We start from the raw sequence: 19,303 nt of genomic DNA on the forward strand, positions 1-19,303 counted from the left end.
TTCACTATCGGTGTTCAGGAGGATTCTGGAGTGACTTATTCACTATCGGTGTACAGGAGGATTCTGGAGTGACTTATTCACTATCGGTGTACAGGAGGATTCTGGAGTGACTTATTCACTATCGGTGTACAGGAGGATTCTGGAGTGACTTATTCACTATCGGTGTACAGGAGGATTCTGGAGTGACTTATTCACTATCGGTGTACAGGAGGATTCTGGAGTGACTTATTCACTATCGGTGTACAGGAGGATTCTGGAGTGACTTATTCACTATCGGTGTACAGGAGGATTCTGGAGTGACTTATTCACTATCGGTGTACAGGAGGATTCTGGAGTGACTTATTCACTATCGGTGTACAGGAGGATTCTGGAGAGACTTATTCACTATCGGTGTACAGGAGGATTCTGGAGTGACTTATTCACTATCGGTGTACAGGAGGATTCTGGAGTGACTTATTCGCTTTCGGTGTACAGGTGGATTCTGGAGTGACTTATTCACTATCGGTGTACAGGTGGATTCTGGAGTGACTTATTCACTATCGGTGTTCAGGAGGATTCTGGAGAGACTTATTCACTATCGGTGTACAGGTGGATTCTGGAGTGACTTATTCACTATCGGTGTACAGGAGGATTCTGGAGTGACTTATTCACTATCGGTGTACATGAGGATTCTGGAGTGACATATTCACTATCGGTGTACAGGAGGATTCTGGAGTGACTTATTCACTATCGGTGTACAGGTGGATTCTGGAGTGACTTATTCACTATCGGTGTACAGGTGGATTCTGGAGTGACTTATTCACTATCGGGGTACAGGTGGATTCTGGAGTGACTTATTCACTATCGGTGTACAGGTGGATTCTGGAGTGACTTATTCACTATCGGTGTACAGGAGGATTCTGGAGTGACATATTCACTATCGGTGTACAGGAGGATTCTGGAGTGACTTATTCACTATCGGTGTACAGGTGGATTCTGGAGTGACTTATTCACTATCGGTGTACAGGAGGATTCTGGAGTGACTTATTCACTATCAGTGTACAGGTGGATTCTGGAGTGACTTATTCACTATCGGTGTACAGGTGGATTCTGGAGTGACTTATTCACTATCGGTGTACAGGTGGATTCTGAAGTGACTTATTCACTATCGGTGTACAGGTGGATTCTGGAGTGGCTTATTCACTATCGGTGTACAGGTGGATTCAGGAGTGACTTATTCACTGTCGGTGTACAGGTGGATTCTGGAGTGACTTATTCACTATCGGTGTACAGGTGGATTCTGGAGTGACTTATTCACTATCGGTGTACAGGAGGATTCTGGAGTGACTTGTTCACTATCGGTGTACAGGAGGATTCTGGAGTGACTTATTCACTATCGGTGTACAGGTGGATTCTGGAGTGACTTATTCACTATCGGTAACACATGAAGCACGGTTGTGATCGATATCTATTAATAAGGAAGCTAATCATTTCCTCCAGAATATTTATTTCCTTTGCTCCTCGTCTTATCTGTGATGTTGGTCAGTGGATCAGTTTTTTATCATTCGAATGTTTCTACTTCAGACTTCTGTGATCCGATTTCTCGCACATAATCGCCTTCATCCATGACGATCCATTCTCCTTTATCATCTGTTTCTTTACTAGATCATTTAGAATTATAGAATTTGGAGCTTTTCTATCCTCTGTTATGATGGAGAGGTGCGGAGCCTTTGGTTTATTACTCCGCTCGGTGGCGCTCCGCCGTCTCGCTATACTCCACGCTGCTGCGTTTCCTGGGGGCACGGCGTCATCGTTGAGGGGTCACTAGAGAGTAAGTGGAGAAGTCCTGGTTCTGGAGAAAAAAAAAACAGAAAAGTGGAGTCTGAGTCCATTATCTGTGCTGCGATATAGCCGTGGACGGCGCTGTAGTGATGGCGTCCATTACCGCCGGATGCAGGAGGATAGGGGTGGTTGTCTTCTACATTCACTATTCATACACCTGCGGTGTCATTGCTTCATACTCTTCCCAAAAGTGAGTGCACCCCAGCCTGGCAGCGGATTGTCTGCCACCGGAGCCAGACAGGAGCCGGGTGACAACCTCTGCGGTAGCTTTACGCTGCCATGTTGGTCGTCACCCAGCTTTTCCAGTAACAGAGGAGTCAGCACGGGAGAACAGGGGGCACTTACTTTTGTAGCAGGCGGGTACGGTGAAGTTGCCGTTGTGGCACCGGCTCGGCACGCTGTGGGCGCACTTCTCCGTCTTGTTCTTGCAGTAATAGGTGATGACGTCTCCATGTTGGATCTGCTGCCGGGAGATCTCGTCCACTCGTGTCTTCCGCCCATTGTGCAGGACGTTGGCCTTCGGTGTGGGCACGTGGCACGGGGCTGTAATAATGGCGACACCGTGAAGTGAGCGCTCCACGATGGCGGAGGTGCCGCAGAGCGACGGCGGATCTTACCCTGGCAGAGAGGCTTCGGGGTCCAGTCTCCATCTTTATCGCAGTAGGAGGAGCGGGAGCCGACCAGGGCGTACGGCGGGTTACACCCGTACGTGACCACCTCTTTGTAGTTGTACTTGCGGTACGGGGCGAAGCTCATGTACCCGTTGGCGATCTCCGCCGGCCGCTGACATTTCACATCTACAAGGAATAATCAGGATGATATCTGTCCCTGGGACGCGCTCCGGGAGCTGCACGGGGCCATAGTGGTTGTCACCCGGCTCCCCAGACTCCTGGCGGCTGATCTTACCCCGACATTCTGGAACGTGGCTCCAGGTGCCGTTGGCGCGGCACGTAGCCGTCTCGTTTCCGATCAGGGCGTAGTTGAGGTTGCAGCCGTAGCGCACCACGTCCCGGTAGGTGGAGACGTTCCCTTCCCGGGGCTGATAAAAGTCCAGTCGCCCCAATCTTGGGATCTCGGGATAAGGGCACGTCACATCTTAAAGGGGAAAGAACCATTTTTACAACCTATGGAACAAGGATCTCAGTGCTGCCGAGCTCCACCATGTACCCCAGTATCTCCAGGTGCCCCTAAATTGACTATGTGGACTTACTCTCACAGACTGGTAAAGGGGCGCTCCAGGCTCCGCTCGCCAAACACTCACTTTCATTGGCGCCATGTAATCGATGCCTGGAAGAGGACACAGCTGAGGGTTTGTTACAATGTATCAGAGATTAGGAAGTTCTTTCCTGTTTATTGTATAGCGGTGGATTTATGTGAGCCCCGTCCTTGCTACCCCCTGCGATGTGGGGGGCTCTAATTACAGCTTCTTACACCATTTACAGTAATGGCTTCTCAGCACACGGAGCGTCCGAAAGAAGTGGAAGACGCCGCTCCCTCATTACCGTAATCTCATGTGACAGCTGAAATCACCGCTCATCATTCAGGGAAAGGGAGGACGACGGTTCTGTGGGGTCTGTCGTCAGGAATGATTGCCGGGGGCAGGACCGGCCTGACCGCTGCTGCTGGTCACACGGGACCAGGGAAATAAACTGTACAAAATTCTGATCCCCCGGAGCGGACGCTCTGCCTCTCCCGGAGGTCTCAGATACTTCCCTGCAACAGTCAATGGTGGATGATTCTGACATGACAGGCAGCAGACCAGCGAGACCAGGGATTGCCTGCAGTGGTCACATGAGTAGAGGAGGGAGCGTAGGAGCGAGAGTTCTTTTGTTTTCTATGCAGTTTACTTTTTACCATATAATTTATTCATAAAAACACAAGTAAGGTCGTCATACATTATAACACTTGTTGGGCAAAAATTATTACTTTGATAACTTTTTATTTTCCCTCCAGACTCCATTGTTCTCCTGCTTCTCCTCTCTCCAGAATTCACTGTCCTGCTCCTCCCTCCAGACTTTTATTTCTTCCTCCTTTGTGCGCCTCCTCTGTCCTCTTTTTTCTCCTACCTTCAGACACTTCTGTCCTCCTCCCCCTCCCTCCATACTCCCCTGTCCTCCTTCTCCTCCCTCCAGACTCCTCTGTCCTCTTCCTCCCTCCAGATTCCTGTGTCCTCCACCTTCCTCCACACATCTCTGTCCTCCTCCCTCCAGACTCCTGTCCACCTCCTCCCTCCAGACCCCTCTGTCCTCCTCTTCCCTCCAGACTCCACTGTCCACCTCCTCCCTCCAAAAACCTCTTTCCTCTTCCTCCCTCCATACATCTCAGTCCTCCTCCTTTAAGACTTCTTTGTCCTCCTCCTCCTTCTTCTGTCCTCCTGTTTCTTCCAGACTCCTCTGTCCTCCTCCATCCAGACTCCTCTGTCCTCCTCCTCCATCCAGACTCCTATGTCCTTCTCCTCCTCCCTCCAGACTTTTATGTCTTCCTCCAGACTCCATTGTTATCCTCCTCCTCCTCCCTCCAGGAATTCACTGTCCTCCACTACCCTCCAGACTCCTCTGTCCTCCGTTTTCTCCTACCTTCAGACACCTCTGTCCTTCTCCTCCCTCCAGACTCCTCTGTCTCCACTGTCCTCCTCTCTCCTGTCCTCCTCCCTCCAGACTCCTCTGTCCTCCTCCTCCCTCCAGACTCCTCTGTCCTCCTCCTCCCTCCAGACTCCTCTGTCCTCTTCTACCTCCCCTCCAGACTCCACTGTCCATCTACTTCTCCTTCCTCCAGACGCCCCTGTCTTCCTCCATTGTTTTCCTCCTTCTTCTCTGTCCAGAATTCACTGTCCTCCTCTACCCTCCAGACTCCTCTGTCCTCCGTTTTCTCCTACCTTCAGACACCTCTGTCCTTCTCCTCCCTCCAGACTCCTCTGTCTCCACTGTCCTCCTCTCTCCTGTCCTCCTCCTCCCTCCAGACTCCTCTGTCCTCCTCCTCCCTCCAGACTCCTCTGTCCTCCTCCTCCCTCCAGACTCCTCTGTCCTCTTCTACCTCCCCTCCAGACTCCACTGTCCATCTACTTCTCCTTCCTCCAGACGCCCCTGTCTTCCTCCATTGTTTTCCTCCTTCTTCTCTGTCCAGAATTCACTGTCCTCCTCTACCCTCCAGACTCCTCTGTCCTCCGTTTTCTCCTACCTTCAGACACCTCTGTCCTTCTCCTCCCTCCAGACTCCTCTGTCTCCACTGTCCTCCTCTCTCCTGTCCTCCTCCTCCCTCCAGACTCCTCTGTCCTCCTCCTCCCTCCAGACTCCTCTGTCCTCTTCTACCTCCCCTCCAGACTCCACTGTCCATCTACTTCTCCTTCCTCCAGACGCCCCTGTCTTTCTCCATTGTTTTCCTCCTTCTTCTCTGTCCAGAATTCACTGTCCTCCTCCTCCCTCCAGACTCCTCTGTCCTCCTCCTCCCTACAGACTTCCATGTCTTCCTCCTTCCTCCAGACTCCATTGTTCTCCTCTCTCCAGAATGGGCAGCACGGTGGTTCAGTGGTTAGCACTGTAGCCTTGCAGCACTGGGGTCCTGGGTTCAAATCCCACCAAGGACATCTGCAAGGTGTTTGTATGTTTTTCCAGTATTTGCAGGGGTTTCTTCCAGGGTCTCTGGTTTCCTTCCACACTCCAAAGACTGATAGGGAGCGTAGATTGTGAGCCCCAATGGGGACAGCGCCGATATTGTCTGAATTGTAAAGCGCTGCAGAATATGTTGGTGCTATATAAATAAAAATATTATTATTAATTCACTGTCCTACTCCCCCTCCTGACTCATCTGTCCTATTTTTACTCCTACCTCCAGACTCCTCCGTCCTCCTCCTCCTCCCTCCAGACTCCTGTGTCCTCCTCCTTCTTCCACACATGTCAGTCCTCCTCCCTCCAGACTCCTCTGTCCACCTCCTCCCTCCAGACCCCTCTGTCCTCCTCTTCCCTCCAGACTCCACTGTCCACCTCCTCCGTCCAGACACCTCTTTCCTCTTCCTCCCTCCATACATCTCAGTCCTGCTCCTTTCAGACTCCTCTGTCCTCCTCCCTCCAGACTCCTCTGTCCTCCTCCCTCCAGACTCCTATGTCCTTCTCCTCCTCTCTCCACACTCCTATGTCCTTCTCCTCCTCCCTCCCGACTTTTATGTCTTCCTCCAGACTCCATTGTTCTCCTCTTCCTCCTCCCTCCAGGAATTCACTGTCCTCCTCCACCCTCCAGACTCCTCTGTCCTCCTTTTTCTCCTACCTTCAGACACCTCTGTCCTTCTCCTCCCTCCAGACTCCTCTGTCTCCACTGTCCTCCTCCTCTCTCCGAACTCCTCTGTCCTCCTCTTCCCTCCAGACTCCTCTGTCCTCCTCTACCTCCCCTCCAGACTCCACTGTCCTTCTACTTCTCCTCCCTCCAGACTCCTCTGTTCTCCTCCTCCTCCCAGACTCCTCCATGCTCCTCCCACTAGACTCATTAGACTCCTCTATCCTCCTTCTCTTTCCTCCAGACTCCTCTGTCCTCCTCTTCTTACTTTCAAACTCCTCTTTCCTTCTCATCCTTCCTCCAGACTCCTCTGTCATCCTCCTCCATCCAGACTCTTCTGTCCTCCTCCTCCCTCCAGACTCCTCTGTCCTCCTCCCTCCAAACTCATTTGTCCTCCTCGCTCCAAACTCCTTTGTCCTCCTCCTCCCTCCATACATCTGTCCTCTTCTTCTTCCTCTGTCCTCCTCCTCCCTCCAGACTCCTCTGTCCTCCTCCTCCTCCCTCCAGACTCTGTCCTCCTGCTCCTCCCTCCAGACTCTGTCCTCCTGCTCCTCCCATCACACTTCTCTGTCCTTTTCCTCCCTCCAGACTCCTGTGTCCTCCTTCTTCCACACATGTCAGTCCTCCTCCCTCCAGACTCCTCTGTCCACCTCCTCCCACCAGACCCCTCTGTCCTCCTCTTCCCTCCAGACTCCACTGTCCACCTCCTCCTTCCACACACCTCTTTCCTCTTCCTCCCTCCATACATCTCAGTCCTCCTCCCTCCAGACTCCTCTGTCCTCCTCCCTCCACACTCCTATGTCCTTCTCCTCCTCCCTCCCGACTTTTATGTCTTCCTCCAGACTCCATTGTTCTCCTCTTCCTCCTCCCTCCAGGAATTCACTGTCCTCCTCCACCCTCCAGACTCCTCTGTCCTCCTTTTTCTCCTACCTTCAGACACCTCTGTCCTTCTCCTCCCTCCAGACTCCTCTGTCTCCACTGTCCTCCTCCTCTCTCCGAACTCCTCTGTCCTCCTCTTCCCTCCAGACTCCTCTGTCCTCCTCTACCTCCCCTCCAGACTCCACTGTCCTTCTACTTCTCCTCCCTCCAGACTCCTCTGTTCTCCTCCTCCTCCCAGACTCCTCCATGCTCCTCCCACTAGACTCATTAGACTCCTCTATCCTCCTTCTCTTTCCTCCAGACTCCTCTGTCCTCCTCTTCTTACTTTCAAACTCCTCTTTCCTTCTCATCCTTCCTCCAGACTCCTCTGTCATCCTCCTCCATCCAGACTCTTCTGTCCTCCTCCTCCCTCCAGACTCCTCTGTCCTCCTCCCTCCAAACTCATTTGTCCTCCTCGCTCCAAACTCCTTTGTCCTCCTCCTCCCTCCATACATCTGTCCTCTTCTTCTTCCTCTGTCCTCCTCCTCCTCCCTCCAGACTCTGTCCTCCTGCTCCTCCCTCCAGACTCTGTCCTCCTGCTCCTCCCATCACACTTCTCTGTCCTTTTCCTCCCTCCAGACTCCTGTGTCCTCCTTCTTCCACACATGTCAGTCCTCCTCCCTCCAGACTCCTCTGTCCACCTCCTCCCACCAGACCCCTCTGTCCTCCTCTTCCCTCCAGACTCCACTGTCCACCTCCTCCTTCCACACACCTCTTTCCTCTTCCTCCCTCCATACATCTCAGTCCTCCTCCCTCCAGACTCCTCTGTCCTCCTCCCTCCACACTCCTATGTACTTCTCCTCCTCCCTCCCGACTTTTATGTCTTCCTCCAGACTCCATTGTTCTCCTCTTCCTTCTCCCTCCAGGAATTCACTGTCCTCCTCCACCCTCCAGACTCCTCTGTCCTCCTTTTTCTCCTACCTTCAGACACCTGTCCTTCTCCTCCCTCCAGACTCCTCTGTCTCCACTGTCCTCCTCCTCTCTCCGAACTCCTCTGTCCTCCTCTTCCCTCCAGACTCCTCTACCTCCCCTCCAGACTCCACTGTCCTTCTACTTCTCCTCCCTCCAGACTCCTCTGTCCTCCTCCTCCTCCCAGACTCCTCCATGCTCCTCCCACTAGACTCCTCTATCCTCCTCCTCTTTCCTCCAGACTCCTCTGTCATCCTCTTCTTACTTTCAAACTGCTCTTTCCTTCTCATCCTTCCTCCAGACTCCTCTGTCATCCTCCTCCATCCAGACTCTTCTGTCCTCCTCCTCACTCCAAACTCCTTTGTCCTCCTCCTCCCTCCATACATCTGTCCTCTTCTTCTTCCTGTCCTTCCCATCCTCCCTCCAGACTCCATAGTCACTCTCCTCCACCCAGACTTTTCTGTCCTCCTCCTCCATGCTCCTCCCACTAGACTCCTCTATCCTCCTCCTCCCTCCACACTCCTCTTTCCTCCTCTTCTTTCCTCCAGACTCATGTGTCTTCCTCCCTCCATACCCCTCTGTTCTCTTCTTCCTTTCAAACTCCTCTTTCCTTCTCATCCTTCCTCCAGACTCCTCTGTAATCCTCCTCCATCCAGACTGTAATCCTCCTCCCTCCAAATTCCTTTGTCTTCCTCCTCCCTCCATACATCTGTCCTCCTCTTCTTCCTTTCAAATGCCTCTGTCCTTCTCCTCCTCCATCCAGACACCTCTGTCCTCCTCCTCCCCCCTCCAAACTCCTCTGCTCCTCCTCCTCCCTCCAGACTCCTCTGTCCTCTTCCTCCCTCCAGACTCCACTGTCCTCCTCCTTCTCCTCACTCCAGATTCCTCCATCCTCTAGACTCCTCTGACCTCCTCATCCTTCCAGACTCCTCTGTTCCTCCTCCACCTTCCAGACTTCTCTGTCCTCCTCCTCCTTCCAGACCCCACTGTCCTCCTCCTTCTCTTCCCTCCCAACTCCTTTGTTCTCCTCTTCCCTCCAGACTCCTCTGTCCTCCTCCTTCCTCCAGACTCCTCTGTCCTCCTCTTTCCTCCAGACTCCTCTGTCCTCCTCTTCCCTCCAGACTCCTCTGTCCTTCTCTTCCCTCCAGACTCCTCTATCCTCCTCTTCCCTCCAGTGTCAGGACTCAAACCCAGAAGCTCTCGTGCGCCAGGCGGCAGCTCTTGTGCACCAGGCGGCCAGCTCTCGTGCACCAGGCGGCCAGCTCTTGTGCACCAGGCGGCCAGCTCTTGTGCACCAGGCGGCAGCTCTCGTGCACCAGGCAGCAGCTCTTCCCTCTGAGCTATTCAGCTCGCTGGACAGTTCCTGGCTAACCCAGATTCTAGTACCTGTGTTGTTCCTGAGCGGCTCCACCCTGTGATTTCCTGATTGAACACCCTATATAAACCTGGCCGGGCACCTCTTTCCTTGCAAGATTATTGAGCTCCCAGCCTCCAGTCTAGTCTAGTCTCCCTTCACCAGCTGCCTCATACAAGACTATACCGCTGTTCCTGAGTACCGATTCCTGACTTTTCCTGACTACGCTACCTACAGGAGAAGTCCCAGAAGACTGGAGAAGAGCAAATGTTGTTCCTATCTTCAAAAAGGGGAAGAAGGTGGACCCAGGGAACTATAGGCCGGTGAGTCTGACTTCTATACCAGGAAAGATCTTTGAACAAATTATTAAACAACATGTATGTAAGTACCTGGATAAGAATGAAGTGATTAACCAGAGTCAGCATGGGTTTTTAACTAACAAGTCATGTCAGACTAACTTAATTTCCTTCTATGACAGAATCACTGACTGGGTGGATCAGGGAAATGCTGTAGATATAGTATATCTTGACTTCAGCAAAGCATTTGACAAAGTACCTCACACCATCCTTATTGAAAAAATGACCAAGTATGCAATGGACCAGGCAACTGTTAGGTGGATTCATAACTGGCTTAGTGATCGGACTCAAAGGGTGGTTGTAAATGGCTTCACATCCAGCTGGATGAATGTCTCAAGTGGGGTACCACAGGGCTCCGTCCTGGGACCTGTATTGTTCAACATCTTTATCAATGATTTAGATGAAGGAATTGAGGGTAAACTGATTAAATTTGCTGATGACACAAAGCTAGGAGGGATAGCTAATACTAGAGAAGAGAGAGAGGATTCAAAAAGACCTAAATAAACTGGAGCAGTGGGCAGCAACCAACAGAATGGTTTTTAACAGGGAAAAATGCAAAGTACTACATCTGGGCAATAAAAATGAAAAAAGCATATACAGAATGGGAGGAATAGAGCTAAGCAACAGTACATGTGAAAAAGACTTAGGTATACTAATAGATCATAGACTGAACATGAGTCAACAGGGTGATGCAGCAGCAAAAAAGGCAAATACAATTCTGGGATGTATTAACAGAAGCATACAGTCTAGATCACGTGAAGTCATTATCGGTCTTTACTCCTCTTTGGTCAGACCTCATCTGGAATACTGTGTACAGTTTTGGGCACCACATTTTAAAAAAGACATAGACAAACTGGAGCAAGTTCAGAGAAGAGCGACCAGAATGGTGACTGGTCTGCAAACCATGTCCTATGAGGAACGGTTGCAGGATTTGGGAATGTTTAGCTTGCAAAAAAGAAGACTGAGAGGAGACTTAATAGCTGTCTACAAATATGTCAAGGGCTGTCACATTGTAGAAGGATCATCTTTATTCTCATTTGCACAAGGAAAGACTAGAAGCAATGGGATGAAACTAAATGGGAGGAGACACAGATTAGATATTAGAAAAAACTTTTTGACAGTTAGGGTGATTAATGAGTGGAACAGGCGGCCACGAGAGGTGGTGAGTTCCCCTTCAATGGACGTCTTCAAACAGAGGCCGGACAAACATCTGTCTGAGATGATCTAGTGAATCCTGCTTTGAGCAGGGGGTTGGACCAGATGACCCAGGAGGTCCCTTCCAACTCTACCATTCTATGATTCTATGATTCTATGACCTGCCGATGCTGCCCCTAGTGGTTGTAATATCACTACTCCAACCCAGGTCAGTTCCTATCAGAATAATCTCCTGCACAATATGGAGTCTGTGCAGCCACCGTGAGACAACAAGTTGCTGATCTTCAGGATTTTGGTGCCACAAACCAAGAAAACTTTTCTAAGTTGCAAACTCAGAAATTATTGAGTTGCAGAAGCAACTTCTGGATTAGTGCAACTCAGGCCCAGAATCCAACGCATGCATGCCGCTGCCCGCAAAGCTCAGTGGGGATCGCCATCATTACCGTGGATTCCTTAACCAATGTCACATCTACCTCCAGATGCAACCTTCTCCGTTTACCAGCGACAGGAAGAAGGTTCATCACTAATCTCCTGACCGTCGCCTGGGCCTCACCTTACGTGGAAAAGAATTGTGACCTCCTAAATGACCTCGTTTCCTTCATCACAGCTATGGATCAAGGGTCTGATGACCTGAATCGTTGTGCTACCGCTGAAATCAAGTTGCATAGTCTACCTCAAGGGCGGCGCTCTGGAGCTGAATACACCTCACAATGCCGCCGCTGGGTGGCAGACACCACATGGTATTTAGCTGCCCAGAGGAGTCAATATCGACGAGGATTATCAGAGCTAATAAAGGATGAACTAGTAAGGGTCAATGTGGCACCCTGCTGTTCACAGGTACCACAGGACCCAGGGTGCATGGATGGACTTCTCCACAAGAGGCCCTCACTATATACAAACACCTCCACCCTTCCACCTCATACCAGCAGAGGGAGCCCGTTAGGGATATATATATATATATATAGAGGGTGGAGCTAGGCAGGTCAGTTCAGACAGAGAGTTGAGTCTGAGAGCGTGCTGACGCTGAGAGCAGCGAAGACGCAGCGCGTCTGCTGCAGTTCTGAGGGCCCTGAGTGAGGCCGAAGGCAAGAGGAGAAAGGAGAGAGGAGTTTAGGGGGCAGAGGAGCATCATAGGCTAACCCCGAATATACAAACCGGACCCCGGGTCCGCGCCTACAGGGTCCTTTATACCAAGTAGGGACCACCGGCATTCCAGGAGGACTACAAGTCCCCGGCAGACCTGAAGCTAGACCCATTACAGGACCAGGAACCACGAAGGCCCCGGCGACCAGGGAGAGTGGTTACCAGCAGAAGGTCCTACTACCGAGCGACAGGTGAAGGAACAGCACGACACAGAAGCTAGGCCCAGTTGCAGGCTGGCCAGGAGCATACAGAGAGGGAGACATGGACCAGGAGGCCTTATACCCGCTCACTGGGGAGAAGTCCTGAAGTGCACCCATCCTACTAAGTACCCTGGACCGTACCTGCCGTCTACACCAGTAAAGGTATTGAAGTGAATCCCCTGTCTCTGTCAGTTACTCCTGCTGCGCCATCCCGCCAGCATCACCACCCAGCAAACTCCACACTGCCCCGGGGGCCTGCTCCACCTGTGGGGAGCAAAAACACCTCAGCTGCCATCCCATCACCCCCCGGAGGTCTGCAGCAGCGCTGGTAATCCTTACCAGGTACCACAGGTGGCGTCACAAACTATTTACTTTGTTTTTATCTCTATCCAAGTTACAATCCCCTTTTTGGTTGACCGCCCTGGGCCACGGACCAGGCCAGCCACTGTGACATATCCCCCCAGCATGCATAGGCCCGGGCACCGAGTACCCCACTGCCCTGGGGGCGCGTCATCAAGACCCCTGATAATTTAGGGGACTTTATTCAATTGTGCATCGGAATTGATCAGAGACTCACTGAACGAAGAAAGGAAAGACGGCGAGTATTTGGAAACAACTCTAACTACTCCTTTACTCAATCAGCATTAAAAAAACACTGTCCTAATAAAAGGACTATGGCGTTCACCAGTGCCAAAACTGCACCAATCTGGACCTTTCTGAACGGCTAGATCCGGTTATGCCGACCATCTCACCTGTAATGCAGGATAAAGGCAAAGAGCAATCACCATCGTCTCATTTTGTCGTTCCCATACAGGTCATAATCGGGAGCCAAGAAGCACAATATTCTGCCATTTTAGATTCTCGAGCAGGAGGGAATTTCATGGACTTACAAGTAGGACTAAATCCAGGCCAAGCGATATGGAAACTGTGGATGGATCACCTTTATCTTCTGGACCTTTTACTCACGAGACAATTGAACTTGAAATCAGTTGTGACAAAAGTCACTGGTAAAGTACTAGAGGGGAGATATGTAGCACTGAGATTATTAGCTCCAGTAATTCTACATAGGAAAAATGTTCCGGCACATAAAGGAATGAGGGGTTAATCAGCCATCTTTAGTGCTTGGATTATTAAACACCTGTAGAGAGGGAGGAATTCAGAGGATAAATGTCAAGGGTGTGTCAGGTGTAATAGACAGTCGCTCTGAATCTGGCTGTAGAAGGTCACTGAGCTTGACATTACAGATGCCTTCTTAATCCTTCTTCCTTTAGGACCCAGTGGTGACACACCCTTGCCTGGGAGTTAAAAACACTCAGTTTGCTCCAGGGAATCGCTGGTGATACTTCTATGTACCTTTGTGCAGGCTTGGAGCACTAGCAGTCAGCTAGCTTCTTCTCTGGTGCCCTTGGAGGACAGTTGGTGTTACTCCTCTGGTATCTGCTCAAGCTAAGTTTATCCCCTTTGTTTGTCTACCTTGTTGTCTTTAGTTTGTAGTGGGGCCTGACCAGTGCTTACCCCTCCCCCCCCTATCTAGGGCCAAGCTCTAGAGACATCCAGGGCTTAGGGTCCTGCTCGGCGATAGGTGTGGAAATTATATAGGGACGGTAGGGAAGACAGGGTGATATTAGATCTGCTTAGGGGTCTCCACTCCCTCTTTTCCTAATGTTTGGGCTTCCTCCCCCTCTTCCCTTCGTGTTGCACTTAGTCTTTCCCACACCTTGCGTGACAATAAATTCCCAGCCTTTTAGAGCAATTGGTGTGGGGAGAGCCTGGAGTGAAAGCTCTGAGCTGTATTGCCATGTGAACATAAGCTAAACCTTGTGTTGTTTGTTCCTGAAGCGGGCGGTTACCTGTAGAAACAAGGACTGTGACATGCGTTATGTTTTGTTTTTCCTGTTAGGCCAGGAAGGCCGTGTTTGTTTTGCTAACATTACCATGGTTTATGCAGTGCTCTTAATAAACCGCAGAAGATTTAAAGAGACAGTACTCCTGTGTCTACCTCTATGTGCAACCAAGTGAGCCGATCTACCACAGTTGGTGGAGAATGCGGGCAAGATCCCCAGGAAGCAAGTGTGATGGCTGGGAACAAACTGCATGTCCTGGGTGAAGGCGGCTGTGAGGATAGAACAGCGGTCAGACAAAATGGAGGAGCTGATCAAGCACCTGGTCCAAAGCCAGCACCAGCAACAGCTGCAGCAGCACCAGGAGCAGCACCAGCAGCAGCTACAGCATCGGGAGCAGCTTCTACAACAGCAGCAGCAGATTGAATTACTCAGGCGATTTATGGCACGGCAGCAGCTCTGACCCCAATGTCAGCTCATTATTTCTCTCTCCGGAAGGCAGTGAGGAGAGTCTTGCAGAAGATCACCCCAGGTGATGACATAGAGGCCTTTTTAACCATTTTTGAAAGGGTCGCCAATAGAGAAACTCCCGCCAGAGCAGTGGGCAGAAGTCCTGGCACCATGCTTAATGAGGAATCCACAAAAGGCCTACTATGATTTGGCTTTACAGGACACCAAAGAATATGAAAAATTGGAAACAGAACTTTTAGCGCTCTCGGGGGTGACAATGTCTGTCAGGGCACAACGGGTCCACCGCTGGGCATATCACCGTGACAAACCCACTCACTACCAAGTGTTTGATCTGCTGCACCTCATCCAAAAGTGGTTACAACCAGAGTCCTCTACCCCAGAGCAGATGGTGGAGTGAGTAGTATTGGACTGGTTCGGGTACTCCCTTTCGAGCCCGATTTAGACTTGGGTTTCTCAGGGAGATCCCCGGAACGCTGATGACTTGGTTGGACTGGTTGAAAGGTATCAGGGGGTCAACGGTTCTTGGGGAGGCAACCCACTCCATACTGGGGGGTGTAGGTTAAAAAGCGGGCGGGGTGTCTAAAGTCCAAGGGAGCATCAAAGATCACGCCAAGGCCCTCATTGGGGGATGTAATTTGCTGGAGATGTCACGGCCCAGGTCATATAGCTACCCATTATCCCCTCACCACCGAGCAAATGGACTGTAGCATGGGACGCTGATGTTCATTCTACACATATCCAGCTTGCAGGGTGGGCTGTCCACCCAGAAAAGGGCCCCAAGCTTGTCCTGTAAAGGTGAATGGCCTGCAAAAGACTGGACTACTAGACTCAGTAAGTTTGGTAACCCTCGTGAGGGCCACACTCCCTCTCCAATTAATCCCTGGGAAGAAAGTTGGTGTCCACTGCATTCACGGGGATGCTAAAGACTATCCGGTGGCCAGAGTGGTAATTGAGATGGCCCGAGGTACCGAGTCTCATGAGGTCGGTGTGGTCCCATATTTGTTGCACCCAATGATCATAGGCCAGGACTTTGTGTTCTTTTGGGACTTCTGGGGGAGGGGCAGAGACATAGATTACTCAGGTAAGAAACGTGGGTTGACCCTAAAAAAGTCTCATCAACCTCAGAGTCTGACGGGTTTTCCTTCTGTGTATTGGGAGAAGGTAGTATTTCCTGAGGCAGACATTCCTAAGATAGGGGTGACCAGAGAAAATTTGGGATTCACCCAACATAGGGACCTATCACTAAAAGAAGCGTTCAATAATGTAACTGTCATAAACGGCATAGCACGGGAGTCGGGGGCTGACATCAGGTTTCCCTATTTTATGTTGAGTGGGTTCTTATTGCACCAAGTTAATAAGGTGAGGGAGGAGATAGTGGAGCAGCTGGTCGTACGAAGACAAAGACCTATAGACAAAGGGTGTTGGACAGAGCCCATTCACATGTCTTGGGTGGCCATCTAGGGGTGGACAAAACTCAAGAACGGGTCATGCAGAGGTTCTATTGGCCCAGAAGTCACCAGGTAATCCTAAGATATTGAAAGTCCACCTGCCAATTAACTGCTACCACCTCTCTCTTCCAAAATCCTCTCATGCCAATATCCATCAAGGCAGCGCAACAGAGGGATCCCGTTGAACCTCTATGCGGGCTGGACAAGGCAGAAGGGGACACTGAGGATGGCAGAGACACTGTCACCGGCCCAGAAACAACAGGGCCGAGGACAGCTTCAGCGGAACCAGGACCTGTTCTCAGAGTTGCTAGAACGTACGTAGGTGGTTAAACATGAAATCCTGATGGAATCACATGTGCGGATGACTGCGGGAGAGTCGTGTTTCTGCAACAACCACAGGAAACTAAATGTGATGTCGAAATGTGATGCGTATCCGATGACCTGCATTGATGATCTTGTAGAGAAGCTAAGGTCAGCCAGATACATCACCACCCTGGACGTAACGAAAGGTTACTCCCAAATCCTTCTTTCTCAAAGTGCCAAGAAGAAAGACGGCCTCTTCTACACCTGACGGTTGCTTCCAGCATACCAGAATTCTGTTCGGTCTGCCTGGAGCCCCAGCTACCTTCTGGAGGGCCATGGACCAGACCTTAGTCCCTCACAAAAAGTATGCCTCAGCTTACCTCGACCATATTGTGATATTCAGCCCGGATTGGGGAATCATCTGCAGAAGGTCCAAGCCGTGCTGGATGTGCTGAGGAAAGTGAGGTTTACCATAAACCCCAAAAAGTGTGCCATCGGGAAAATACCTGGGCTACATCATCGGAAGAAACAAAGTAAAGCTGCAAGTGTATAAGGTGGAGGCAAACTTTGCTGAAACAGCTCTCCAAGGAACAGTTCCAGGCATTTCTGGGAATGGTGGGATACAATGAGCGGTGTAGCCCGAATTTTGACATGATTGCCGCATCCCTGACCAACCTTCTTAAGGGTACGAAGACAGTGTTGACCAAATGGCGTCTTGAAGCAGAGATGGCGTTCCAAGAGTTTAACTCAGGGCTACAGGACTTCAACTTTCATGTGGAATACAGGCCTGGGAAGCTACTTGGTAACTCAGGTGCCCTGTTTAGACTTCCCTGTTTGGTGACTGAAGGTACCAAAACCTACAGCTTTGGGCAGAGGGGGGGGATATGTGACAAAGTCACTGGCAAAGGACCGGAGGGGAGATATGTAGCACTGATATTGTTAGCTGCAGTAATTTAAACATAGAAAAAGTGTTCCAGCACACAAAGTATAAAGGGGTTAATCAGCCATTTTTAGAGTTAGTGTGATTAAACACCTGTAGAGAGGGAGGAGGTCAGAGGATAAATTCCCAGCCTTTTAGAGCATTTGTCATGTGAAGGCAAGCTAAACATTGAGTTGTTTGTTCCTGAAGTGGGCGGTTAGCCATAGCAACAAGAACTGAGCAATACGTTATGTTTTATTTTTCCTGTTAGACCGGGAAGTCCGTGTTTGTTTGGCTAACATTGCCGTGATGTCAGGGAAATATTGAGGAATATTGAAAGTCTGTCATATATATTGACCATTTCTCCCAAGCCTCTCTTCACCCCCTCCCTTATCCCCCTCACCACTGGTCAGTACAAAGCTGTCTCCATAAAAAATCTCAGCACAAAGCCCCAATTAACACAGTCATGAGTAAGGCCTTAAACAAACTGCCGGCAGCCAAGACGTGGTATAACTTAGTTAAGATGTGAGCATCTTGTCCCTGGAAGATGCAGGGGGTGATTAAAACACAGGATTGCAATAATTTGCGTGTAACTGTTGGAGCTTGCTTCCCGAGCTTCAAAAAGAAATCTCCAGACGCTTCAACTCCGAAATGAAATATGAGATATTGTAAGTTTCATGCGTCCGACAATAACGGGACCTATATTTTTAGTGGCAGAATCAGCCAAGGAGCAATATGCATATTCCCTGTCACTGTAAGTGTCTGCGTAGAGCTGTAGCGCAAAAACACCAGGATAGCAGACTGCAACTATACGATGTGTGGTCTCTACATGAAGGTAAAATCATAATAGAAAATATGGTATCACTTTTGGGAGTATATGTCTATCACAGCGGAAGACCCTGTTTGATAACAGTTTAAACGGAACGTCTCCCTCCATCTATATTGATTCATCACAGCGGTCTTTATAGTGTAAGTTTCTCTTTTTTTATCTTGTTTTATTTGTGTAACTGCTTATGTATTTTAATGTCTCCTTTGTAACATCCTTGTATATATTGTTCCTAAACACTGCCTCCATTTTGGATTAAATATAAAATGTAATAGTTATACTTCTTTTGTCCTGTAATCGTTCCCTCCCCCAAAGCCATACATGCTACCAAAACGCAGGTGTCCAGCAAGGCCTGTATTATATTTCAAACTCGGCCGGTGGTGGCAGCGAATAATATTAATAATCGGGCTATTGTGAAGCTGACAGAGACCGTACAGAGGGCATAAACACATATTCCATGCGTTGGAATCCCGAGTTGTGACGCCATACGCTCACAGGTCGCTTGCCGATACCTAAGGAGTGAGTAGTCTGGATCGCGTGCTCGCGATTCCAGACGAAATACTGACAGCGTGACGGTACGGTAAGATATTGCGTGATCTCCTGGGTGTCGTCGCTGTGGGAATTCCATAAACACGTGGTTTATGCAGTACTCTTAATAAACCACATTAGATTTATAGAGACAGTGTCCCTGTGTCTACCTCTGTGTGCAACCAAGTGAGCCGATTTACAACAGTGTATTGAACCAAATCATCATGAAGCTGTTAGTTTTCATCTTATTTCCTTGCCAAAATTTCCAGTTATTCTAGGAATTCCCTGGTTTTCAACCCATAACCCTTCCATCAACTGGGCATCGATGACCATTACCTTTCCTTCTGAGTACTGTAAGAACAATTGCCTTGCTAATTTATCTGTTCTCAAACAAATTCAAGTATCTGAGATTTCCCATCAGAATTATGATAAACTACCACCTGAGTACCAGCAGTTCAGTGAGGTCTGCCGTAAGAAGAAAGCCGGTCAGCTGCCTCCTCATCGTTCTTATGACTGTTCCATTGAATTGCTTCCTGGGCATCCATTCCGTTTGGGCGAATTTACAATCTCTCTTAACCAGAATTGAAATATCACCCTGTCTCCCCTACCATCCCTATATTGGTTCCTCACCAATCGCCAAACAGGAAACCTAAGCCCTATATATCCCTAGAGCTAAGCCCTGGATAGGGAATGGGGGAGGATGAGCACTGATCAGTCCCCACTATAAACTAAAGATAACAAGGGAGACAAACACAGGGGGGAGAAACTTAGCTTGAGCAGACTTCAGAGAGATTACACCAAACGTTCTCCAGAACACCAGAGAGGAAGTAAGCAGACTGCAATAG

The 19,303-nt window shown here is 49.9% G+C and overlaps 1 protein-coding gene across 1 annotated transcript in view; it reads right to left on the reverse strand.

The window, feature by feature from the left end:
* Positions 1 to 1,469: 1,469 nt before the first annotated feature.
* LOC141240621 (beta-2-glycoprotein 1-like) overlaps positions 1,470 to 19,303 on the reverse strand; it is a gene marked incomplete at its 5' end in the record, with an annotated part of 47,628 nt that continues 29,794 nt past the window's right edge. Inside the window, 5 exons of the mRNA XM_073668687.1 lie at positions 1,470 to 1,831; positions 2,167 to 2,364; positions 2,439 to 2,618; positions 2,728 to 2,916; positions 3,032 to 3,108. Of these exons, the coding sequence (XP_073524788.1) occupies positions 1,749 to 1,831; positions 2,167 to 2,364; positions 2,439 to 2,618; positions 2,728 to 2,916; positions 3,032 to 3,108 (727 nt within the window). The remainder of the gene's footprint in view (positions 1,832 to 2,166; positions 2,365 to 2,438; positions 2,619 to 2,727; positions 2,917 to 3,031; positions 3,109 to 19,303) is intronic.

The sequence above is a fragment of the Phyllobates terribilis genome, unplaced genomic scaffold (genome assembly GCF_046119375.1).
Source record: "Phyllobates terribilis strain yellow unplaced genomic scaffold, ASM4611937v1 Scaffold_962__1_contigs__length_509556, whole genome shotgun sequence".
In the NCBI taxonomy this organism is placed as follows: domain Eukaryota; kingdom Metazoa; phylum Chordata; class Amphibia; order Anura; family Dendrobatidae; genus Phyllobates; species Phyllobates terribilis.